The following is a 27,030-nucleotide window of genomic DNA, read 5'->3' as shown; positions in this document are numbered from 1 at the left end:
TTAATACTGATGCTACATTACAGTTTAGTTTAGAGAACTTATTAGAAGATTCATTACATTGCTCAGTATTAGTTAGCCAAAATCAAATAGCCTAGAAATCACTATACATTGAGAGATCCTCTAGGAAAATGAATACTTCACCTTCTTTGAGTTTCAGTATCTGGGAACAAATTTTTCTACTTGCTGTGGTCAGTGTTGTTAAGAGCTCTTAGCCATTGAAAGTCTGTGCCATTGTAATTTTTCTTCAATATTGCCTTTTCCTCTTCCATAGTATCTTTCCCTTCCAACTACCTCTGTGAAATACTGATTTCTTATTAAATCATTTATATATTGCCAAAGTTTTCTTTACCTTGTGGTCTTATTTTTATTTAATATACATATTAAATTATTTTTAAGTATTGTTACTTTCCCAAGTACAAACATCTTTCTTTTTTTGTCCTTAGGAGTTGTTAGTTTCTAATTGGGAAATTGTCAAAAGAAAAATTGATGTAATAAATCATTTGCTTATTAAATATTTATAGTATAACATTTACAACAAGCAACTAAGAGTTTTTCTTAAAAATAGTCTTTAATTTACTTGTTTTACTATTTTTAAGTTTTTAGAGAAGGAAAGTATAATAAAGTATTTTGAACAATACTTTTTGCTTTTTAGGCATATTCTTTAGTGGATCGTGAGGTTGGTTACTGTCAAGGAAGTGCTTTTATAGTTGGACTGCTGCTTATGCAGGTAAGTTAGTACAAGTGTCAAATGTCCAATTAAGTTATTTATTAAAGTTGCATTGAAGAATTTAAAAAGTATCCTTGTTTTTTATTAAGTGTAAGTTGCTATTGGGCATTTTTTCCTAAGCACAATTTAATTAGGAGCATTTAGTTTGCACTTTAAAAGATTACTAAAATTGTTGAAAATAGCATGCTATAATATCCTCCACTAAATGAAATTTCACCACTTTGGTATTTACATTTGGACCACAGTATTTACTAAAGCCTGTATCTACTTTTAAATATTGACATATTTTAAATATGTCAATATTTAAGGAGGAGTAATCTTTTTTAAACCAAGGAGGACATGATTCAAGTGTTGGTATGCAATGTTATGTTATGCAACATCTTCGGAAATTATATATGACTTCTTGAGGACTTGTTATGGACTCTAAGTGTGGTACTCAGTCACACCAGGGATATGGTATATATTTCTGTTGACAGTGACTTATTTTGGAGTGGGATTGGGTGGGATGTTTTCAGAAGTCAGGGACAGGATAATCTTAGCTTTGAAGGGAAATGTCATAGAGTGGTGATCTTTTCAGCCTTGTTAAAAAAAAAAGTCCATCATACTCTATATTTAGACTCAGATTAAAATATAGTCTGAAAGGAAACCTTGGAAATAATTTGATTTGAATTACATAGGCTGGTTTTTGCATCTTAATTCTGCACTGAGTTCTGTGAATTTGGACTAGATTATTTAACCTCTCTCTGAGTCTTAATTAGGCAATATTGTCTACTTTCAGATTCATTGTGAGGGCTATATGAGATAATATATGTAAAAGCCTAGCATGATGTTTGGCACAGAGTAGATAGGCAATAAAAGTTAAATGACTTCCTAAGATTACATATCATGATAGATAAAAGCAGAATAAGATTCAAAAACTGTGTTTCCTAATACTTTGCTTCAATTAGCTAACAGTTCTACCTGAGTTTTTAAGCTCTATACGTATTAAGGATGTACACATTTCTCAGTCTCAAAAACTTGATGTAGAGATACTGGTTTATAGTAAAAATGACTGGTTTTTACTTTGCTTTATAATAGAAGAACTGCACCCAGAAGTTGTTATTGCAGAATATTTGTCTATTTCTAACATTAGGTTATAAATAATAAGAAAAAAAAACCTAGAAATGTTAATGTTGGAAGTATAGCTGTTTTACAACATTGTGATTTTCCTAATTTGTAATTGGTTAGTATTGGTAGGCCTTTCACTGTTGGACTCAAATATCCCTGTTATTAGACCAGTGATTTTTGTCACAATTCTGTTCCTTTTACTTTCATATTAGTTCCGAAATAACATTTCTATTGATGATCTAAAAAGCAGTTATCTTTACTTGAGCTATGAGTCAGTCTTCCAACAGCTGACCTAGCTAGCTCTATAGGATTTAGGCCGATGCTCTATCCACTGAGCCAAACCAGCTAGGCGGGATGAAACTTTTTTTTTTTTTTTTTTTTCTTAGCAGAAGGGAGAGGGAGAAATGGAAACTTCAGTGATGAGAGTGAATCATTGATTGGCTGCCTCCTGCACGCCCCATACAGGGGATCGAGCCTGCAACTCAGGCATGTGCTCCAACCGTGACCTCCTGGTTCATAGATTGATGCTCAACCACTGAGCCATGCTGCCTGGGTGGGTTGTAACTTTTTTTGGTATGTTCACAAGAGAAGAAATTCTTGTAAGACGAAAAAGGGGAGATTAATTGATTTATTCGTACTGTAACTGTCATGAGGGGCTGGAGAAGTGGAAGGTAGTGGTAGGAGATGGGGTTGGAGAAGTGGTAAGGGGTCATGTCATATAGGACCTATAAGGATTGTGGCTTTCATTGAGGATATGGAAAGCCACTAGAGAAGCTTTTTGTTTTGAGCAGTGGAGTGAAATGATTGAAATGACGAATTGAAAGGATCACTCTGGCAGCTCCTGGATGTATGGAGAGTAGGTTGTTGGGAAGGGAGCACAAGGGAGGCAGCAGAGTGGCCAGTGAGGAAGCCCTTGCAGTTGTCCAGACCACGGATTACTGCTTCCTGGACTTGTAAGTCTGTTTCTTTCACCAGGTGGGGGAAGTTTTCTGTCATTATTTCTTCAAATAGGTTTTCAATATCTTGCTGTCTCTCATCTTCTGGCACCCCTATAATTCTGATGTTTGTACGCTTGAAGCTGTCCCAGAGGCTCCTTACACTATCTTTGTATCTTTGGATTCTTTTTTCATTTGCTTTTCCGGTTGGGTGTTTTTTGCTTCTTCGCGTTTCAAATCGTTGACTTGATTCTTGCGCTCCTCTGGTCTGCTGTTGGGTGTCTGTATAATATTCTTTATTTCAGTCAGTGTATGCTTAATTTCTAGTTGGTTCTTTATCACAACGTCGAGGGTCTCACTAGATTTCTTGAGGATCTCACTACATTTATCGGCGGTTTCTAGAAAATTATTGAAAGACCTTAAAAGTGCGTTTTTTAGCTCTATATCCTCCATTTCTGTCATGTTTCTTTGTCTCCGCATTTTTTAAGCTTTCTTGGTGCACCCCCTTGTGGTCTTTGTGCGCAGTCTTGTTGTAGTTAAGCCTTGATTGTTGTCGGCAATACTGGGGGTGATTCGTCCTCCAGGCTAACTGGCTATGAGAGTCAGCTCTGTCTGCAGTGGGAGAGCTTCTGTGCTGGATCTCTAGGGCGGTGCTAATCTAGCGTTTGCCTAAGGCTATCCGGCAAATGCCTCTGTGCAGGGCTTGGGCGGGGTGGGTCCCTGGGGATCTACAGGACGGGCGGAGCCAGCAGTTATGGCTGCTCTCAGTTCCGTCCCCAGGGGCTCTGCCACTCAGAGTCTCAGCATCCGCTGCAAACCTCGGAGAGAAAGCTGCCTTCGATTTGCGACCGAAGCCAGACAGTCCCGCTTCTCCCGTTTGAGTCTGGGTCCCTAGAGACTCGCCCGGATCTGGAGCTCAGAGTCTGAAACTCCCTCCCGATTGAAAACAACAACCGCGCCCTCCGCCACCAGCCCGCTCCACATGCACTCCGCACCTTAGTATTTCACTTCCGCACTGCGCCTCCTCTGAGTCTCGGTATGTTATTCTCTTTCCTCCTAGTTGTAGAACTTCCACTCAGCCAGCCTTCCTGTGGTTCTGGATGATGTCCGTTCCGTCTTTTAGTTGTATTTTTGAAGTGGTTGTTCGAGGCCGCAAACTCCGGCGTTAACCTATGCCGCCATCTTGGTTCCTCCTGTTGTCTCTGAGTCTTAATGCAATATCTGTTCCCCAACCTTTTTCACCATGTGGAAAAAGAATAGGATATGTCATTGCATCTAATATAGGAAACAGGATACTGATTTGTTTCATTTTAGTGGCATTTGGATTATTGGGATCTGGTTTACAATGAATGAGCAAGTCCCTTTAAAAGGAGGTTCTCCATCTTCATTTCTGAATATTACGGCAACCTCAGTTACACGAGGAGAATTATATCTACCCGGATCACTGTTACGATCGTATTTAATCGCTTCCGTGGGAGTGATTCCATTGTTACTTCCATGGGAGCAATACCTTTTGCTGCTGCTTCAGATTGGGCTTCGTTTTCTACCTCATGTAGCATCTTGTACGATTTTGTTAATTCATTTATTTCATGCATGAAGTTGTTGATGTTGATCATGAGTCTTTCTGAGCAGCCCTGGTTTTCTGGCATTGCTAATCTTTTACTTGTAGCTTCGGCCATATCTAAAATATAGAGTTGAGCAAACTTCTGAGAAACACCATCTGAAGGATGTAAAGTTCCAGTACGGTGATAAACTTGTCTGTGTATTCTAAAACAGTATGGCCCATACCCTGATGGTGATGCAATATTTGCACCCATGGAAGCAAAAGTAAAAGAACTATTTATGGATCGAATATTTTCCATGAAATTTTTACTGTCAGAATCTTCGTTTGTCATTAATCTTTTTAAATATACTGGGTATTCTGGAAAATGTATATCATTGGGACAAACTTTACCTTTGCTACAACATTGAGTAAATTTCCCATCGGATGGTTTTTCATCAGAGAAATTTAGTGATAGGCAAAATTCACATCGAACAGTCATTCCACCACAACTATGTTCAAGGATTGCATCCTCATGTACTCCATTTTCACTGAGAAGGCAGTTCCTACCAGTATTGGTAGTACTTGTTGATGACTATTCTCTCGACATATTCTGTCGGCGCCGCCGCCTTCTTTCAACTTCAGAGTCACGTTGGTCTTTAGACATTTTCTGTCGATGACACCAGCTTCTTTCAGCTTCAGAGCTATGTTGTGCCAATAATTGCTCTTCAGATACATTCTGTTGCTGACGCCGCCTTCTTTCAGCTTCAGAGGCACGTTGGTCTTCAGACATTTTCTGTCGATGATGCCAGCTTCTTTCGGCTGCAGAGCTACGTTGTGTTAGTAGTTGCTCTTTAAACATATTCCCACCTCCCTGCTGTCAGGGTCTGGGATGCAGGTGAATGAGAGTCCTGGCTGTCAGGCTGCTGAGAGCTGGCTGACCAACGGCTGATTCTGGCTGATCCTGTGGGGGATGGGACTCTCTCCTCCCTGCTGTCAGAGTCTGGGCCGGCACCCACGGGGACACGGTGTCAAGTCCGCCTGCGCCGGGAGACCCAGAGTCAAGTCCCCGCCCACTTGCATGTGCCTCAAAATCCTGGGAAATGCAGACCTGCCTGCACCTGCAGACAGATGCAGCATCCAGCCTCACGGAGCCGCGGGACCCCTGGTGGAGCTACCCCCGAGGTGCACTCGGCTGAGGGAACTCCGGGGAAGCTGCGCAGAGCAGCAGGGGGGATCTCCCCCCCCCTCGCAGGGCTGAGGGGACTCCTGTGGCAGGCGCACGTAGTGGCCAGCCCCGCCCCCACTGTGGGTGCCACCATCTTGTTACAGCATGATGGTCAATTTGCATATCCCCTCTTTATTAGATAGGATAATTTCCTAGTGAGTTACATATAAATTGTGTATATATAAAGTTGATATCTTTATATGTACATAAAAAGTTGATATCTTTAAACCCCAATTACAGATTCTTTGAAAATGTATTTTACAAGTTCTTGTAACACTTACATCATGTCACTTCTGCTCAGAATGTTTAAAAGGGCTTCCCATCTCACTTAAGGTAAAAGTCCAAGTCCTTACAGTGGCCTCCAAAGCCTGTGTAATTTGGTTCCCTGTTACTTATCCTCCATAACGTAACTACCACTGTAACATTACTCCTACTTTATTAGTCCCCTGTTTGCTGTTCCTTGAGCATGCCAATCTTGATTCCATTTCAAGGCCTTTATATTATTCTCCTAGGACTGTTTTCCTCAGTTGTTTCCTTCAGTATTCTGCTCAAATGTTACCAAGGCACTTTCCCTGACCTAGGTAGGGAAAGTAAATAGCATTCCCCAGCTTTTCCTGTTACTCTACTTTGTTTTATTTTAATAGCATTCATAGCCATCTGACATATATTAATTGATTTCTTCCATACATTGCCCCACTAGAAAGTACAAAGTCGATGAGTATAGCAATTGTGTTTATTTTGTTGACTGGCATATATAGATAGATAGATAGATAGATAGATAGATAGATAGAGAGAGAGAGGTATCTAGCAAGTGAGACTGTTAGTCTCAGAGGTTGTTAGATTTGTCTAACTTTTCATTTGCTGTGATACATGGGAGGTTAAACCTTCTGATTTTTAGTTTGTTGATCTTGACATTGTATCACATGGCCACTCAAAACAGTGTTTATAGTTGGATGGGTACTTAGTTTAAACAGACTTTAACTTACTTGTGTATCACAGAACATTAACCTAATGTTGCTTTTTTCTCCTAATGTAGATGCCAGAAGAAGAAGCCTTCTGTGTATTTGTTAAATTAATGCAAGATTATAGACTTCGTGAACTTTTTAAACCAAGTATGGCAGAATTGGGCCTTTGTATGTACCAGTTTGAATGCATGATTCAGGTAAAAGTGTAGTGTTAAAGGCATATTGCCTTTATATTTTGTCATCTTGGTTTGAGTGACACCTGAGCATATTTAATGTTCAAAGCATTACAGCAGTTGAAAAAAATTAGTGTTTTAATCACACGATCATTTGTTGGTTGATTAATACAATTTAGACCTACTTTTCATTTAGGCATTATCTGCAGATATCTGCACTATCACAGTCTGGAACTTGACTGCAATTTTCACATTCAAACCTTAAGCATATGTGCTAAATGTATCATAACCCCATTGCTGAAATGCATACGTTTCCTTATGACCTATTATATCCTATTATTGTTACGTGTAGACTATGCTCTCTTGCAGGAGCCTATGACATCATGACACTGATGTTAGTTCATTCCCTTTGAGATTACTTCTTCTGTCTCTTTCAGTCCTCTCCCCTGCCTTCCCCCTGCCCTTTTTTTTGGTTAATCCTCACCTGAGGATATTTTTTCCATTGACTTTTAGAGAGAGTGGAAGGGAAGGAGGGTGGAAGTGGGGGGAGAGAAAAAGAGAGAGTAACATCGATGTGAGAGACACATCGATTGGTTGCCTCTGGCTCTCATCCCAACCAAGGGGCTGGGCATTGAACCTGCAACTCAGGTGTGTGCCCCTGACTGGGATTGGTGACCCTTTGGTGTGCCAACTCTCTAACCACTGAGAAACACTGGTCAGGGCATGCCTTTCCATTTTTCCTCACATTTTGCTAGCTTTTAATCTTTCTAAAAAATGTTTTTAAATTTTTATTTATTTTATTTAAATAAGTCTTTATTCAGATTATTACAGTTGTTCCTCTTTTTTCTCCCCATAGCTCCCCTCCACCTAGTGGGTTTGTGTGCCAGGTGTCCTATAGTGCCCAGTGGCTCAGCCTCTCCAGTCACCTGAGGTGGACACTCTTGGTGCACCCCTTTGTGGGCTGTGTGCACAGTCTTGTTGTAGATAAGCCTTGATTGTTGTAGGTATCACTGGGAGGAATTGACCTCCAGACCAATTGGCTGTGAGAACCAGTTGTGTCTACAATGGGAGAACTGCTGTGCTGGAAACACCCTTATGGGGCAGGACTTGCTTCAGTGGGGCTTTGGTGCTCACTGAGTCTGCCCCCTGAGTGTGTCCCTTATGGATCTGAAGAGCTGTAATCTGGTGTGGTCTCACTCTGACCACTGGGTACACTGGCTTTTGGATCTCCAAGGAGGTGCAAAGTCAGCCACTGCCTGAGGCTACCCAGCAGGAGCTATGGAGAGATCTGCAGATTCCTCCTCTTTGGGGTTTGGAGGTGCCCAGATGAGGTGCAGCTGTGAAGCAACTCAGGCAGCTGACGAGCCTTAGGCCTTCTTTTGGAAGCTCTGGGGTTCTTTGACCCAGCTGTAGTTTGTTAGGTTAGGTTGCAAAAGGCCAGGCCATTCATATGCAAAAGCTTCTGTGCACAGCTTGGGTGGGGTTGTAAATTGAGTGGGGCGTGGTCTCAGGGAATCACGGGTTGGTGCAAACAGCAGTGGTTGCCGTCAGCCCTGCCCCAATAGGTCCCTGGGTCTGCCCGTGCAGGAACAATGAACGCTGCAAGCACCTCTGTGAGAAAGCCGCCCTCATGTTCCGGCCCAATGCCAGACAGTCCAGTTTCTTTCCGTATGAGTCTGGGTCCCCAGAGTCTCGCCCGGAACTGGAGTTCAGAGCAGTTGGGAGTGTATCTCCCTCCTGATTGAAAAAGACCACAGCGTACCCAGTTGCCAGCCCGTTTCAGGCGCCTCTGTACCTCCGCTCTTCCGCACCTCTGTACCTCCTACTGGTTTCAATGCACTTTTCTCTTTCCCTCTCTAGTTGTCGAACTTCCACTCAGCCAGCCTTCCCGTGGTTCTGGATGATACCCGTTTTGTCTTTTAGTTGTAGTTTTGATGTGGTTGTGGGAGGCAGCAAGTACAGGCATTTACCTATGCCTCCATCTTGGTTCTCCCGCTAGCTTTTAATCTTAAAAAACAATGTTTCCATCCTTTTCTGTTGCTAGTTTAAGATTCAGAGTCTAGTGACTTCATGAGGGTGAGGGGGAGAGGAATCAAAATTAAATGAAAAATACCGTTGAAATATTTTACCTTTCTGGATTTAATTTTTATTTTATTTTATCCTTACCTGAGGATATGTTTACTGATTTTAGAAAAAGAGGAAGGGAGAGAGAGAGAGAAATATTGATGAGAGAGAAATACTGCTCAGTTGCCTCCTATTTGTGACATTGAACCTGCAACTTAAGTATGTGCCCTGTCCGGGAATTGAACCTGCAGCCTTTTTGTATATGGGAGGATGCTCCATTCAACTGAGCCACCTGGCCAGGGCCAGTTTTTATATTTTATATATAAAAATAAGTTTACTATATTGTCCTGTAAAATAATGGTGTAAGTATTCTCGTTTAGTTAAATGTCAATTAGATAAGCAGAATTTAAGAATATAGGTTAATGATTGAGCTGGCATGAGAGCCATTTTTATGAGTCCCCTTTTCTCTGGCAGCCTTACCTACAAGAATTTTTTAAAAATATATTTTTATTGATTCCCTCCTGGGGAACAAGTCCACAACTGGGCATGTGCCCTGACCGGAAATGGAACCCTGTAACTCTCGGTGCATAGGAGGATGCTCAACCAACTGAGCCAGACCAACCAGGGCACCCACAGGAATTTTTAAATTCTCTATCTTTTTCTATGTATGGTAAGAGGAAGGGGATATGTAAAATGTTTTTACATTTTAAAGACAAAGTAGATCTTGAGATGATTCTTAAATTCTTTTTCTAAAATAGTAAGCTTGTTTTGTACCAACCCTTAAAGCTCTTGGTTTATTTTCAGTTAATGTGTCATTTATGTTTTGAATTATTAGAGTTGCTGAAGCATCTGTATTTTGTGTGAGAAGGTAGGTAGGTAAGGTGAACAATAACAGATAGTACCTGAAAGTATTTCAAAATAGCATTTCTTTCCTTAAAAATTTTTTTGAAATATTATAATTTATAGAAAATATCAGACACCTATCTACCCACCAACAAGGTTAAACAAATATAAAAATTTTACTTGCTTTAATTTTTCTTTTTATTAATAAAATGTCATAGAGACAGCCAAAGTTCTAACTCCACATTCTTTTCCCTTCCCAGGTAGTAACCATTATCTTGAGCATATCAATTTCTATATCTTAAACTTTTCCATATGATGTCTGATCTGATCTTATAGGCTAATCTAGTATATATGCAATGATCTGGTTTAAAATAACCAACTTTACTTACTGTGTTTTAACTAATTATTTTCTTCTTTTTAGGAACATCTTCCAGAGCTCTTTGTACATTTTCAGTCTCAGAGTTTTCATACCTCAATGTATGCATCATCCTGGTTTCTGACTATCTTTCTTACGACTTTTCCACTACCAATTGCAACAAGGATATTTGATATCTTTATGTCTGAGGTAAGCTAATGGGCATTCTGAGCAAGGAATCATTGGATTAATTAGAGCAGGGCAGTGGGAGAACAATAAAGGAGCCAGGTGTCCCATGCTAAACTGCTTACATGGATGATCTCATTTAAACCTGTAACACCCCTATCAGGTACTGTTCATTTCCCCGTATGATTGATGAGGGAACCAAGACGTAGAGAAATGTTAAGTAGCTAGCTTGTGTATAGACACATAGCATATAAGTGGTATAGTAACCAGGATTCAAATCTAGGCAATCAAAATCTGGAGCCTACACTCTTAAACTTATGTATGACCTCCTGATTGATTTACTAAGAATTAGTGAGTGATAGAATTTGCCTTACACTTAATATGTTGCAATGCATCTGCTATCCAAAGAGCCAGAAGTGATGAATCTAATTAATCTAAGTTTCTTCTTTTCCACGAACACCTTACAAGTAGCCCTTTAATTGTCATTGACATGTGGTAGGTGATCCTTTGTCTTCTGTATTTTGGATGAGAATATGGTAGGAAGGTAGGATAGGTGAAAAGTGGTAGATAGCTCCTATAGGTATTATTAATATTTTAATTACCTCTTAATCAAACCCAATGTTAATTGTTGTTAATTACATCTTGGGAAGATTAATTTGTATTACCTAGCTAAATTAGTTTAGTCTGGAGCCAGCAAACTGTGATTTGTGTACTGGTTTACATGCCAAATCTGTCCTTCCATTTGTTTTTGGAAATAAAATTTTCTTGGAAAACGGCCATGCCCGTTTGTTGATATGTCTGCTTTTGGGCTACAATGGCTGAGTTGAATATTTGTGACAGTGACCATATTGCCTACAAAACCTAAAATATTTACTATCTGACTCTACAGAAAATGTTTGCCAACCTCTAGTTTAGATTCCTGAATGTTTGCCTTATTATTCTTTTGAATGATTAGTTTTTGTTGATAGAAGAGTAAGACAAATTTGGCTTTATATAATTTGTTTCCTCAGGGTTTAGAGATAGTGTTTCGAGTAGGATTAGCACTTCTTCAAATGAATCAGACAGAACTGATGCAACTCGACATGGAAGGGATGTTACAAGTAAGTCAGTTCATGATTTATTGATTGCCTTTAGATTTTACTATTAATTAGTTAATAATAAACAGCACTAAGTATTTCTAATGTTTTTCTTTTATTGTTTCTTAGCACTTTCAGAAGGTCATTCCACATCAGTTTGATGGAGGTCCAGACAAATTAATTCAGGCAGCTTACCAAGTGAAGTATAACTCAAAAAAAATGAAAAAGTAGGTATTTTATATTTTGTTTTTTAGTAATAGAGATTTGTTGAAGCATATAGGAAATGAAATAAAAGTGGTAAAATATTCTAATAATAAGTTCAGTTTTCCTCCTCAGTTTATACAACTATAGTACTTTATTTGGTAGTAATGGTTTTATTTATTTATTTATTTTAATTTAATTTTATGTTTTCTATCACCATTTGTCCACTCTATGCCTGCTTCCACTTCACCCTTCCCAACCTCCCCCCCCCCCCCCCTAAATCACCACACTGTTGTCTGGTGGAAATGGTTTTAATGTAACAAATTTAATATTAGAATTTCATACTGCTCTTAATAGCAGTGCATGGGACCATGTGGATTACCTTTAAAGCTCCCCTTTCCTATTCCATATGGATTAGAATTAGGAACCTGGTAAGTATATATGTGTAAGTGTGCTATTATTTTTAAAACCACTTTTGTGGTGTGGTCCATTTCACTGACCTTCATTTCCTCTCAGTTGACCCCTGAGTGTCATTTTTAAAGAACTTATATTTCTAATTGCTGGGGTTTAAATGATGACTACAACAGGAAGTCCCTCCTGTGGGAAACTTACAGAAGTGCAAAAAACTGACATTATATATATATATTTTGTGTGTGTTTGTGTATATATATAATATCCATCAGTGAAAGTGCCATATAGGAAAAATAAATCAGGATGAAGGACATAGAGCAATGGGATAATATCTTAGATAGAGCATGCAAGGATAGGGTACACAGATTAACAAGGTGCATTTTGACCTGGTTGATGTGACTCAGTGGTTGAGCATCTACCTGTGAACCAGGAGCTCACTGTTTCATTCCAGATCAGGGCACATGCCTGGGTTGTGAGCTTGATCCCCAGCAGAGGACATGCAGGAGGCAGCTGGTCAATAATTCTCATCATTAATGTTTCTCTCTCTCTCTCTTCCTCTCACTTCCTCTGAAATCAATAAAAATATATTAAAAAATAATAATTTCAAAACCAGGTAAAGACACTTCAAAGAAAGAAAATTGTAGGCCAGTATCCCTGGTGAACTTAGATACTGAAATCCTCAACAAAATATCAGCAAACTGGATTCAGCAATACATTAAAAGTGAGATTTATTTCAGGGATGCAAGTATGGTACAATACACCATGTAAACAAACTGAAGGATAAAATTCACATGATCATATCAATAGATGCAGAAAAAGCATTTGAAAAATCCAGGACCCATTTATGATAAAAACTCTCAGCAAGGTGGGACTAGAAGAATCATACCACAACATAATAAAGGCTATATATGGCAAACCCACAGCTAACATCATACTCAGTAGGCAAAAACTATAAGCATTTCCCTTAAGATCAGGAACAAGACAGGGATGTCTGCTTTCACCATTCTTATTCAACAAGTACTGGAATTCCTAGCCACCACAGTCAAACAAGAAAAAGAATTATAAGGCATCCAAATTGGAAAGCAAGAAGTAAAACACTCATTGTTCACAGATGACATGATATTGTATATAGAAAACCCTAAAGACTCCACCAAAAAACCTACTAGATCTAATGAATGAATTTGACAAAGTAGCAGGATATAAAATATTCAGAAATGGGAACCATTTTATACACCAAGTAGAGGCCTGGTACATGGATTTGTGCACTGGTGGGATCCCTCAGCCTGGCCTGCAGGGATTGGGCCAAAACCAGCTTTCCGACATCCCTCGAGGGGTCCTGGATTGTGAGAGGGTGCAGGCCAGGCCGAGGGACCCACCGGTGCATGATCTGGGCTAGGGAGGGACTGCGAGAGGGCTCCAGGGCGTGTCCGGCCTATCTCACCCAGTCCCGATCGGTGCTGATTGAGGCTGGTTGGCTGGGGAGGGACCACGGCAGATTGGCTGCTGGAGGGCTCCAGGGTGTGTCCAGCCTGTCTTGCCCAGTCCTGATTGGGGCCAATCAGGGCTGTCTTGCCCAGTCCCGATTGGCCCCGATCTGGGAAGGACCGCGGGAGGGCTTCGGGGTGTATCTGGCCCATCTCGTCCAGGCCCGATCAGCCAGACCCCAGCATCAAGCTAACCTGCTGGTCAGAGCATCTGCCCCCTGGTGGTCAGTGCATGTCATAGTGACTGATCAACCGGTCGGACACTTAGCATATTAGGCTTTTATTATATAGGATAATGGACTACCAGGAAGCGAAATTAAAAAAAAATCTCATTTACTATTGCAACAACAAAAAAAGATACCTGGGAATAAATTTAACCCAGGAGGTAAAACGCCTGAACTCAGAAAATTATATGACCCTAAAGAAAAAAATTGAGGAAGATATAAGTAAGTGGAAGCATATACTGTATTCATGGATAGGAAAAAGTAACATCATTAAATGTCCATACTTTCCAAAGCAATCTACAGATTCAGTGCATTTCTTATTTAAAATACCAATGGCATGTCTCAAAGGTCTAGAATAAATATTCCAAAAATTTATATGGAACCCCAAAAGACTCTGAATAGCCTCAGCAATCTTGAGGTATCACACTACCTGATATCAAACTAAACTACAAGGCCGTAGTAATCAAAACAGCATAGTATTGGTACAAGAGCAGACATACAGATCAATGGAACAGAATAGAGAGCATAGAAATAAACCCACACCTTTATGATCAATTAATATTTGACAAAGAATGCAAGAACATTCAATGGGATAAAGTCAGTTTCTTCAAAAAATTATGATGGGAAAATTAGACATAACATGCAAAAATATGAAACTAGGCCACCAACTTACAGCATACACAAGAATAAACTCATAACGGGTAAAAAAAAAAAAAAAGTAAGTTGTGAAACCATAAATATCCTAGAAGAAAAAATAGGCAGTAAAATTTCAGACATTTCTTGTAACAATATTTTTTCTGATATATCTCCTCAGGCAAGAGGAACAAAAAATAAACAAATGGGACTACATCAAACTGAAAAGCTTTTGCACAGCAAAAGAAACCAACAAAATGAAAAGACATCCCACTGAATGGGAGAATGTATTTGCCAATGATGCATCTGATAAGGGGTTAATTTTCAAAACATATAATGAACTTACTGGTATACAACTCAACACTTAAAAAACAAATGATTTGCCCGGCTGGCATTGCTCAGTGGTTGAGCATTGACTTATGAACCAGGAGGTCATGGTTTGATTCCAGGTCAGGGCACATGCCAAGATTGCAGGGTTGATCCCCAATGTGGGGCATGCAGGAGGCAGCCAATCAATGATACTCATCATTGATGTTTCTATTTCTCCCTCTCCCTTCCTCCCTGAAATCAATAAAAATATATTTAAAAACAAAAAACCCCAAACGATCCAATTTAAAAAATGGGCAAAGGGCTTGAATAGACACTTCTCCAAAGAGGATGTACAGATGGCCAATAGTCATATGAAAAGATGCTCTATGTCACTAATCATCAGAGAAATGCAAATTAAAATCACTAAGATATCACCTCACAAATGCTAGAATGGCTATCATCAACAAACAAGGGCTGATGAGGATTTGAAGAAAAGGGCGCCCTTGTGCACTGTAGATGGGAATGCAGACAGGTGTAGCCATAATGGAAAACAGTATGGAATTGCCTCAAAAATTAAAAATGGAACTGCCTTTTGACCCAGAGTTTTTACTTCTTGGAATATATCTGAAGGAACTGGAAACACTAATTCAAAAGAACATATGCATCCCTATATTTATTGCAGTGTTATTTACAATAGCCAAGATCTGGAAGCAGCCCAGGTGCCATTAGTAGTTGAGTGGATAAAAAAGCTGTGGTACATTTACACAATGTAATACTACTTGGCCATAAAAAAGAAGGAAATCTTACCTTTTGCGGACAGCATAGATGGACCTGGAGATTATTATGCTAAATGAAATGAGCCAGTCAGAGAAAGATAAATACCATATGATCTTATATGTGGAATCTAATGAACAAAATTAACTGACGTACAACAGCAATAAAAAAACCCCCACGGAGGCATGGATACAAGGAACAAAATGATAGCTATCAGAGGGGAGCGGGCTTGGCTGGCTGGATGAAAGAAGGTAAAGGAGATGAAGGGATAAGCAACACACACACACACACACACACACACATACACACACATAAAATACATAGACACCGGCAACAGTGTGATGATAGCCAGAGGGAAACGGGGGTGAGGTGGGCAAAGTGGGGATAATTGGGGATGGATAGAGACTTTGCTTTGGGCAATGGGCACATGATGCAGTGTGCAGATGATGTTTTGTTGAGTTGTACACTTGAAGCTGGTATGGTTTTGTGAACCAATGTCACCCCAATACAATTTTAAAAAATTTAAAAAATAATAAAAAATGGGCAAAGGACTTGAAATAGTCATTATTCCGAAGTAGATATATGGATGGCCAATTAAATAAGTACCCAAAAAGATGCTCTTTCTGGCTGGAGTGGCTCGGTTGGGCATCATCCATTGCACCAAAAAGTTGCTGGTTTGATTCCTGGTCAGGGCACATACTCAGGTTGCCAGCTCGATCCTTGGTAGGGGGCGTGCAGGAGGCAGCCAATCGATATTTCGATCTGACATTGATGTTTCTTTCTCTCCCTCTCCCTTCCTTTCTCTCTAAAGATCAGTATAAAAGTTTTAAGGAAATTAAGAAAAAAAATGGCCGAAACCGGTTTGGCTCAGTGGATAGAGCGTCGGCCTGCGGACTGAGGGGTCCCGGGTTCGATTCCGGTCAAGGGCATGTACCTGGGTTGTGGGCACATCCCCAGTGGGAGATGTGCAGGAGGCAGCTGATTGATGTTTCTCTCTCATCGATGTTTCTAACTCTCTATTTCTCTCCCTTCCTCTCTGTAGAAAATCAATAAAATATATTTTAAAAAAAAAGAAAAGAAAAAAAAATGAATCACATTTAAAAAAAGATGCTCAGCATCCTTGATCATTATGGAAATGTAAATTAAAACTATAGTGAGAAAAAAAACTATAGTGAGATACCACCCCACACCCATTAGGATGACTTCTATCACATAAACAGAAAATAAAAGGTGTTGCTGATGATGTGGAGAAATAGGAACCCTCGTGCACTGTTGCTGGGAATGAAAAATGGCAAGGCTGCTATGGGAACGCATATGGCAGTTCTTCAAAAAATTAAAAATAGAATTACCATATTATCCCGCTATTCCACTTCTGGGTATATACTCCTAAAAAAATGAAATAAAGATTCAAAAAGATATTTGTATACCCATATTCATAGCAGCGTTATTCATGTTAGGTCAAACTTGGGAGCAGCTAAAGTGTCCTTTAATGGATAAATGAATAGGCAAAATGTAGTATATGAACACAATGAAATACATTATATTTACAACAAATACAAGACAGTCTTAAAAAGGAAGGAAATTCTGACATAGGTATAAAATGGATGAACCTTGGGGACCTTATTCTAAAAGTGATAAGCCAGTCACAGTATGATTCCACTTATATGAGAAACTTAGTGTTGTTATAATCATAAACACAATATAATATGGTTGTCTGGGTCTAAGGAAAGGAGAATGGGGTTTTATTGGTTCATGGGGAGAGTTTCAGTTTTATAAAATGAAAAGTACTATGGACATGCTGGTGATAATGACTGTATAACTTTATGAATATTTAATACTACTGAACTGTACATTTAAAAATACTTAAAATGAAAAACTTTATGTTTATATATTTTACCTCAATTAGAAATTACTCTAAGATTTTATATATAATAGGTTTTTATTTTTTGAGGGAGAATTTAATTTCTTGATTGATTAAGGTATTACATATGTGTCCTTATCCCTTCATTGCCCTCCCACTCATGCCCTCACCCTCCTGGAGAATTTAATTTTTAAAAGCAGCTATAGGTTATTTAGGGCCTGATCTTGTTAATATTTGGAGTTGTTAAACTTGATATTAACATTTTTGGTCAAGAGAAATATATAAAAATAATTTGTTGGGACTACTTTTTTATGTTCTATAAGTTTCTAAAAAAATGATTTTATACTTACAATAGAATTGTAAGAAGTATATCTCATTTGTCATTTCTTATTTTCTTAGTCTTTTCTTGTCTTTCATGACCTTGATATTTCTGAAGTGAGCTGATTAGTTATTTTGTAGAATGTCCTTCAATTTGGGTTTGTTTGATGGTTTATCTTGATTACTGGAAAAGATACCACAGAAGCGAGGTGCCCTCCTCAGTATATCCTAACAAGGGTGCTTGATGTCAAATGATTATTGGTGATGTTAACCTTGATCAGTTGGCTCCGATGTTGCCCGCTAGGATTCTGTACTATAAACTTACTATTTTCCCTTATATTGTTAAATATTTTTGGACAGTTGCTTTGAAACTAGCTTAAGGTTTTATTCACTAATTTTAGAATTCATTGATTTTTTTTGCCTGTGGCAGTTACTGGTGTGGAGTGCTAATGGTGATTTTTGTATTTGCCTCATTCCTTCTATGTTTATTAATTGGAATTCTTTTGTTAGATAGAGTTGTCCCCTTTCCCCCATTATAAATATGTTAGTTAATTTTTATACAGTCATGTGCCAGATAACCATGTTTTTGGACACCAACGGACCAAATATACGAAGGTGATCCCATCCTATCTAATAATAGAGAAACATGGTAATTAACCGTAACTTCACTACCCTTCCCATTGGCTAATCAGCAGGATATGCAAATTACTGCCAACAAAGGTGGCGGCCGGCAACCACGCAGCTGAAGCGAACATGAGGCTTGCTTGCTCCAGTGATGGAGGAAGCCAAGGTTCCCTGACTGCTGCGGCCCAGCTCTGAGCTCCAGATGCAACAATGTTGCAATTATAGAAGCTAAACAAACCCAGAAACCTGCTTTCAGCTGCCAGCGGGCTCAGAGCTTAGGCAGCCGTGGGCAAACTACGGCCCGCGGGCCGGATCCGGCCCGTTTGAAATGAATAAAACTAAAAAAAAAAAAGACCGTACCCTTTTATGTAATGATGTTTACTTTGAATTTATATTAGTTCACACAAACACTCCATCCATGCTTTTGTTCCGGCCCTCCGGTCCAGTTTAAGAACCCATTGTGGCCCTCGAGTCAAAAAGTTTGCCCACCCCTGGCTTAGAGCGCCAGTGATGGCAACAGAGTTTCAATTATACAAGCTAAACAAACCCAGATACCTGCTTTCAGCCAGCCACAGCCTCAAGCTGGAGCTGGCTCTCAGCTCCAGTGACAGCTATAGAAGGTAAATAAATCCCAGAATAAAAAAAAAGAAAAAAAAAAAGAGGCTGGGAGCTTCAGTCACCCACCAGCCTGAAAACGGCCCTCAGCCCCTCACCCAGGCTGGCCAGGCACCCAAGCGGGACCCCCACCCTGATCTGGATCACCCTTCAGGGCAAACCAGCCGGCCCCCACCCGTGCACCAGGCCTCTATCCTATATAGTAAAAGGGTAATATGCAAACTGACCCTAACAGCAGAAAGACTGGGAATGACTGGTCACTATGACACACACTGACCACCAGGGATTAGACCAGGGGTGGGCAAACTTTTTGACTCGAGGGCCACAATGGGTTCTTAAACTGGACCGGAGGGCCGGAACAAAAGCATGGATGGAGTGTTTGTCAGCCGGCCCCCACCCGTGCACCAGGCCTCTATCCTATATAGTAAAAGGGTAATATGCAAACTGACCCTAACAGCAGAAAGACTGGGAATGACTGGTCACTATGACACACACTGACCACCAGGGGTTAGACGCTCAATGCAGGAACTGCCCTCTGGTGGTCAGTCGCTCTCACATGGGGGAGCTCTGCTCAGCCATAAGCCAGGCTGATGGCTGCCAGTACAGCGGTGGTAGTGGGAGCCTCTCCTGCCTCCTCAGCAGCGCTAAGGATGTCCGACTGCAGCTTAGGTCTGCTCCCTGCTGGCAAGTGGGCATCCCCCGAGGGCTGCCAGGCTGCCAGAGGGATGTCTGATTGCCATCCTGGCCCAATCCCCCGGGGAGCAGGCCTAAGCCAGCAGGTGGTCATCCCCTGAGGGGTCCCAGACTGCAAGAGGGCACAGGCTGGGCTGAGGGACCCCCCCCCCCCGAGTGCACACATTTTTGTGCACCAGGCCTCTAGTCTATACTAATAAAAGCCTGGGTGGTCCTCGCACCCTTGCGCGTGATGTCGTTACAAGATGGCTGCCACAAGCGGAGGTGGGGCCCAGTGGCCGCTCTGCACGGTGAGGCCTGGGGGTCCCGCGACTCCGCGTGGCACGGAGGAGGCTGGTTCCTGCATTTCCGCCGCCTCGCGCAGAGGAGGCGGGTGCCGGCCCCGGAGGAGGTGGGTAGCGGCAGGGGAGGGAAGTTGGGGGCAATAGCGGCAGGGGAGGGCAGTTGGGGGCAATCAGGCCGTCAGGGGAGGGCAGTTGGGGGTGATCGGGCTGGCAGGGGAGCAGTTAGGCGTCAATCAGGCCGGCAGGGGAGTGGTTAGGGAGTGATCAGGCAGGCAGGCAGGCAGGCGAGCGGTTATGAGCCAGTGGTCCCGGATTGTGAGAGGGAGTCCCAGATTGGAGAGGGTGCAGGCCGGGCTGAGGGACACCCCCACGGGCTTCTAGTAAGATTATAATGGGGCCGAAAATTTTCTATCATCTAGTGATGTTGTAGGCATGGTAACATCATAGTACAATGCATCACCCATGTGTTTGTGTTGATGCTGATGTAAACAAATCTGTACTGCAGGTCTTATAAAAGTATAGCACATACAATCATGTACATTGCATAGTACTTGATAATGATAGTAAACAACTATGTTACTGGTTTATATATTTGCTTTACTATTATTTTAGAATGCATGCTTTCTACTTATAAAAAAGAAAACATGCCACTTTATACCTCATACATACACCTGTGCAGCAGCCTCATACATCTTTTGTTTACTGCTTCTCTTTATTGTGTCATTTTCTCTTGTGCTTGATTTAATCGTATGCTGTTTTGTTGTTCATGGTTTCTGAGCTTTTTTTTTTTAAATCATACAAGTCCTTTGATTGATCCCCTACCTTCCCTCTGAGGTTTGATGGTCTGATCAATGCTTCTCTGTCTCTGGATTTGTTTTTGTTCATCAGTTTAATGTTGCTCATTCTGAGCTTTTTAAAAAAATATATATTTTTATTGATTCCATAGAGGAAGGGAGAGGGAGAGAGAGATAGAAGCATCAGTGATGAGAGAGAATCATTGATCGGCTGCCTCCTGCATGCCCCACACTGGGGATCGAGCCCACAGCCCGGGCTTGTGCCCTTGGCTGGAATCGAACCTGGACCCTTCAGTCTGCAGGCCAATGCTCTAACCACTGAGCAAAATCAGCTAGGGCCTGAGATTTTTGCACAAAGATGAATTCGCGTAACAATGCATTGCTCAGAATGTATCCCTGTCATTAATTTTTTCTTTTTGGTTAAGATCTCTTTGGTTGAACTCTACAGATGTATTTGAATTTGAGGGGGGAGGATGGGTTGTTCTTTTGTATAAGTTCAGTGCTGAATTGAAACTGTATACTTAGTTCTCTGTTTGGTGCCTTATATATTTTACTTTTTAAAGCAACGATTTTCCACCTGTGCGTCACAAAAATTTTTTAAACATGTAATACCTGACTATTTAGTCGGGGGTACTGACCTCTTTTCCCTTAGATTGTCAAATGAAAAAAATTGCAAATCAACACAACAGTAGCTATCTGGTGTGAATGCTCTACCTTGAGCTATAAATATATGGGTCGTATAATAGAGTTGCTTTTATTGGTCATGTTGCATAATAAGGTTGTGTCTGATTGGTTAATTCTTGGTACCAGAAATCCTTATATACAAGTATAGACACCTGATTTTTTAAAAAGTTACTTTGGAGGAAAAAGGGTAGATAATTATTATTTTTTGTAAATCAAAATTATACCTTTTTTTTGTCAGATCAGCAAGACATGTATATTTTTGGTATGTTGCGGAATTTTAGTAGTTATGTGTACCATGAGATGAAAAGGGTTGAAAATCGCCGTTCTAAAATTTACTTTTGTATGGTTCTTATTTTTCTTATTTTTGAAATAATTTTGTAAGAATTTATGCAACTATTTGAATGATTTTTCTCATTAAATATCTCAGTTTATAATATAAGTTGGGGGAACCTAATGAAATTATATTTTGTGTTAATATATAGCATTAAACTTTATAATTTAATAACTACTTTTGAATGAAAATATACCTTTTCTTTCTTCTTAGGCTTGAAAAGGAATACACTACAATAAAAACTAAAGAAATGGAAGAGCAAGTTGAAATTAAAGTAAGCATCTCAGGACTTTTAAAAGTACAGCACATACATTGATGGAAGTCAGTTATTTGGCAAGAGATGTTAGGTTATGTTAATATATTTGTTAATTACTTATAGCACATTTAGCAATGATGTTTGTATTTATTTATTGATAAATTTATTTTCTGTCCCACTAATTGTAGTTAAAAATAGATGTTTCAAAAAGCAGAATAATGTGACCAGGGTGGATTTCATTCTAGTGTAAAAGAGAGCAACTCTTCCCTTTTACTAGATATGTTGGTGGGTCATCAGGAGAAAATACTTCTATGGGTAAGATAATTATTCCATTTAAGGATATTTAAAGTTGCAGAGAAGATAACCCACAGTATGCTGACACTAACAGCACTATAGCCTAAGGTAGACTAAAATAGAGCAAATCATTGCACTAGAACTAATTATGGCTGCTTTAGAAATGTAGGAAGCTTTGGCTAATTCAATTTTTTCATCACTAAGGAAATGTTACACTTTTGAACTACTCTCCAGAGAAACAGGTAGATTTTCAATTTAAAGAACATATAAATTTCTATATGTACCTTAAAATTCTTATTTGTACCCCCTGTAAGGCCAGACATTTTTAGGTTGAGGATCTTTGTCATTGTTTGAGCTGGGAGTTAAGGCAAGTTTTATTGGCTTTTATGCTGATACATTAGGATGGGGATGATTAGTAGGAGGATGAGTTAGTGAAGGAACTCAGTGACTGGCTGATCCAGAGAGAAACAAGATAAAACAGTATTTCTTGAGTGATTCCACTTTTAAAAAAACCCTCTGGGTTTGGGTGTGTCTGTCTGGTTTTTTTATTTGGATCTGGCAGGGCATTAGATGACCTCCTTATTCACAGTTAATCAGCCATGTATCAGGTCAGCCTCGGTATAGTACCACTGTAGTACTCACACCCTACATGTCTTTTATACAAGGGAATGGGTTCTTTTAGTATTCCTTCTTGCCATGATCCTCCTCAAAAAGCCTCCTGGGAGACAATCCCCCCTATTTTTCTATGTGACCTCTCTTATCAACTTTGACTCCCTTCTCTAGATGGTTTATTTCCATTTTGCCCCTTATTCTTATTAATTGGAAATAGATACTTCTACATGTTTAAGACAGAGAGACAGACAGACAGAAAGATCCCTGTGGATGTTTTTTCCATCCTTTTTAAAATTCTATCATCCAACTGCTACTCTACCATTTGCTTTTCTTTTAGGTACCATGAGTAAGGGTAAAATTAATTATACCCTCTACTTCAACCTACTGAAAGTAAAAAGTACGTCATCCTGATGAGTGGGGAAAGAGTATGGGTTATCGCATACCAGGAATATTCGGAACTGCAAATCAAGAATCTGAGGATGGGGAAGCCATCCTGTTCATTTCATCATGCTATGTTATTGTGGGAAACAATAATCTCAGGTCTATGAACAATTCTTGCTCTTGAAGTTTTTTCTAAATTAAGTCCCGTGAATGTAGAAATAACAAAAGACCTTTCAAAAAGGTAACTGCAGATTTTAGCCTATATTTGCAGTTTTTTTCAAATTTTGTTTTTTGGGGGAAGTTATAGTTCAGTTACCTCACAAAATACTTTTGCTTGCCTGCTCCATGTGTCTTAGGCAAAAACAGATGGCATAAAGTTATTTATTAGAAGAGAATCTGGAAAAAAGAAAATTAAAAATATTAGTGGGACATATCAGGTAAATAAAGTATGCTGATCTCAAAGGCAGTCTGTTCCTTTTATAAAATCTTGTTTACACAGAGTTCTTTCTTACTCTTATACCATATCCATCTCTTTTTTCACTCTTCATGTTCCCCTACCCCGCCACCAAAAGACAAAGCCAAACAATTTTTGTGTGACTGAACTTTTTTCACTTAAAATTTGGTATGTCTGGCTTTGACTTGGACCTGGCAACTCATGTCAGTCATAATCAGATGACCACCTTGTTTATTGGATCAGTTATGATCAAATGATCACCTTATTTACAATTAAGTAGCCATGTATTATATGAGCCTTTCTGTAAAATGAGATATGCCACTTTCTTACTCTCTCCCCTTCTCCTTGAGGTTCCTTTTACGAGGGAATGAGTTCTGTTAAACTAGTACTTTCTTATCTTGGTTCTCCTCAAAAGCCTTCAGGGACATAGTCTCATACTGTTCTCTACATAAGCACATAGTATGATCATCAAGTTATTTGATGCTTTAATATGGAAGCAAAAACAAACAGCCTTTGATATTACGCAGTATTTTTAAGGTTTCCATTCTCTTTACTTTAATTAAAATTCTAAGACCTTTGGGTTGGTGACCTTTTATTCTAAGAATTATATCTGTTGGTCACCTTCCTGGTCAAGATGTGATTTTTAAGTATTTTTACCCCTTCTCTGCGAAAGTGTTTGATATATATGTATATATATAGGAAGATTTTTATAATAATGCTTTCATATGGAGAATCTCACACTTTACTGTGTGAAATTTTTTGTTACTGGAAACATCTTTATCAGTATCTTTTTCCAATCTGTTGATGTTCCACCTGAAAGGAAGGAGGTACAAATTTAAAATTATAGCTTATATTAGGGTAACCCACAAATCTTTAAAAAAGAAACACCTTGCCTGGCCATTGTGGCTCAGTGGTTGAGTGTTAACCCATGAACCAGGAGGTCATGGATCGACTCCCCGTCAGGGCACATGCCTAGGTAGCGGGCTTGATTCCCAGGGTAGGGGGCATGCAGGAGGCAGCCATCAATGATTCTCTCATCATTGATGTTTCTATCCCTCTCTCTTTCCTCTCTCTGAAATCAATAAAGAAAAAAAGAAAAATCTTTGTCTTCTACTTTACTTAAGATAAACATATGAACTCTAATACTTATATTTAAATTTGTTCTTTGCAAATGGGAGGTATTAGAAATCCTGACTTATTTTTAATCAGAAATTAACATTTTTTAAATTTCAAAAATTAAGAAATAGTCCATATATGTTGAAAAACAAAGAATAATATAAAAACACTTGTGCATCTACTGCCTGACATAAAAAAGAAGTCATGACAAATATCTAAGTCATTCAGTAATTATTTTCAGCAATGTGAGGTATTCGTATTGACAGTTACATTTATTCAACATTTAATATATGAGAGGTCATCTACGTGCATTATTTCCATTCATTCTTAGAATAGTATTTTGAAAGGTTTCTTATTCCCATCTTTTCATGAAGAAACTAAGCACCAGAGAGCTCAAATAATATGATAGTGGCCACATTGCTGGAAAATGGTAAAAGTCAAGAATTTGAACTCTGATTTGGTTTTTTAGGGCCCATATAGGTTCTTCAGTGTATACACTGTGATGCTTTCCAAGAGAGACTTTAATGTGTAGATAATGTAAGAAGGATTTGGATGCTCATTTTATGAACATTTTATTAAAAAACTAATGTCTGAATAATAATATATAGTGGGGGTGCAGTAGCATAATTTATTTAATGTCATTCATTCAACAGATATTTATAGTGCCAACTTACATGTTCAAGCTCCGTTCTAGGCACTTGAGATGTGTTCATGAAACAAACCAATTCCTGCCCTCATGGAGTTTACATTTTAGTACAGAAATCAGGCAGTAAACAGAAAAGTAAAATGTATAGTATTTTAGATAATGATAAGTGTTAAATAGGAGAACAAAATACCTTAAGGTATGAAAAACAAAAGAGTAGTATTTAAATTGAAAACTGGGAGAAATTTAAAGGTAAAGCTGACAGATTGAATGTAGAGATATGAGAGGGACAGAATCAAGCATTTTGGCCTGAGCAATTAGAAAAATGGAGTTCCCATTACCTGAGATGGTGAAGACTGCAGGAGAATCTGGTTTGGGGAGAAATACCAGGAGCCTAATTTTGCATATTTAAAAAATATATATATTTTATTGATTTTTTTACAGAGAGGAAGGGAGGGGGATAGAGAGTTAGAAACATCGATGAGAGAGATACATCGATCAGCTGCCTCCTGCACACTCCTCACTGGGGTTGTGCCCGCAACCAAGGTACATGCCCTTGACCGGAATCGAACCTGAGACCCCCTCAGTCCGCAGGCTGATGCTCTATCCACTGAGCCAAACCGGTTAGGGCTAATTTTGCATATTTTAAAAGTATGAGATGCCCAGGAGATGTTTGAGTAGCCCCTTGAATATTCAGAGTTAGAGTTGAGAGGACAAACTCAATCTATATATATATATATATATAAAAGCCTAATATGCTAAGTGTCCAACCGAGTGGTCAACCAGCCGGTCGCTATGATGTGCACTAACCACCAGGGGGAAGATGCTCTGACCGGTAGGTTAGCTTGCTGCTGGGGTCTGGCCAATTGGGACTGGGCGAGATGGGGCCAGACACACCCTGGAGCCCTCCCACAGCTCTCCCCTGATTGGTCCCTATTAGGACTGGGTGAGATGGCCCTGATTGGCCCCTATTGCTGGCCAGGCAGAGGGACCCCACCCATGCATGAATTTCATTCACTGGGCCTCTAGTATAAATATAAATTTGGCAGTTATTGACATGATAATGCCATGAGAGTGAATGAGATTACTTGGGAATCTCATTATCACTAAGCAAAGGTTATACTTTTTAACTACTTTCCAGAGAAACAGGTACATTTTCAATTTAAAGGGTATATACATTCCTATATATACCTTAAAATTTGAATTTTGCCCAGCTGACATAGCTCAGTGGTGAGCATCAACCTATGAACCAGGGGGTCACAGTTTAATTCCTAGTCAGGGCATATGCCCAGGTTGCGGGCTCAATCCCCAGTGGGGGGCATGCAGGAGGCAGCCAATCAATGATTCTCTCTCATCGATGTTTCTATCTCTCCCTCTTATTCTCTGAAATCAATAAAAAATGTATTTTTTAAAAATTTGTATTTGTACCCTGGGTAAGGCCAGAAATTCTTAAATAGATAAAATAGGGAAGAGAGTTCAAGAATTGAGCCTTAGAGTAAGCCAACATTTAAAATTAGGAAGATGAGGCTAAAGCAGCAAAACAGAACTCCAGGGAGACAGAGTGCCTAGAAGCCAAAAGAAAAGAGTAGAAGGTAGTTATGTTGGGTTTTTTGTATTTCTTTTTTTAATGTAGAAATAGACACATTTTTTAATTAAGCACATTATTATGGTAATAAATAGGAAAAATTGATGTATGAATAACAAGATAATTGCTGGAGTTGGGAGGGTATGGGTAGGAGACTTAACTTGGTTTATTAACATGGATGCTTAATCCACAATAACAGGAGAGAAAGGAAAACGTATGCACAAAAACACAGGTAAAATGTAAGATGTGG

At 39.5% G+C, this 27,030-nt stretch overlaps 1 protein-coding gene across 11 annotated transcripts in view; it reads left to right on the top strand.

Annotated features, from left to right (window-relative positions):
- Window positions 1-27,030, top strand: part of EVI5 (ecotropic viral integration site 5) — a 149,001-nt gene that overhangs the window by 14,652 nt on the left and 107,319 nt on the right. For 8 of the 11 annotated variants that reach the window (XM_023757654.1, XM_023757657.1, XM_023757665.1 and 5 more), the window contains 6 exons: window positions 653-727; window positions 6,574-6,699; window positions 10,004-10,147; window positions 11,134-11,223; window positions 11,329-11,426; window positions 21,653-21,713. In XM_023757654.1, the coding sequence (XP_023613422.1) occupies window positions 653-727; window positions 6,574-6,699; window positions 10,004-10,147; window positions 11,134-11,223; window positions 11,329-11,426; window positions 21,653-21,713 (594 nt within the window). The remainder of the gene's footprint in view (window positions 1-652; window positions 728-6,573; window positions 6,700-10,003; window positions 10,148-11,133; window positions 11,224-11,328; window positions 11,427-21,652; window positions 21,714-27,030) is intronic. The other 3 variants (XM_023757655.1, XM_023757656.1, XM_023757659.1) reach the window with 3 other exon arrangements.

The sequence above is a fragment of the Myotis lucifugus genome, unplaced genomic scaffold (genome assembly GCF_000147115.1).
Source record: "Myotis lucifugus unplaced genomic scaffold, Myoluc2.0 scaffold_110, whole genome shotgun sequence".
NCBI lineage: Eukaryota > Metazoa > Chordata > Mammalia > Chiroptera > Vespertilionidae > Myotis > Myotis lucifugus.
The sequence above is the reverse complement of the archived record's forward strand: the minus strand, read 5'-3'. Positions and strand labels throughout refer to the sequence as shown.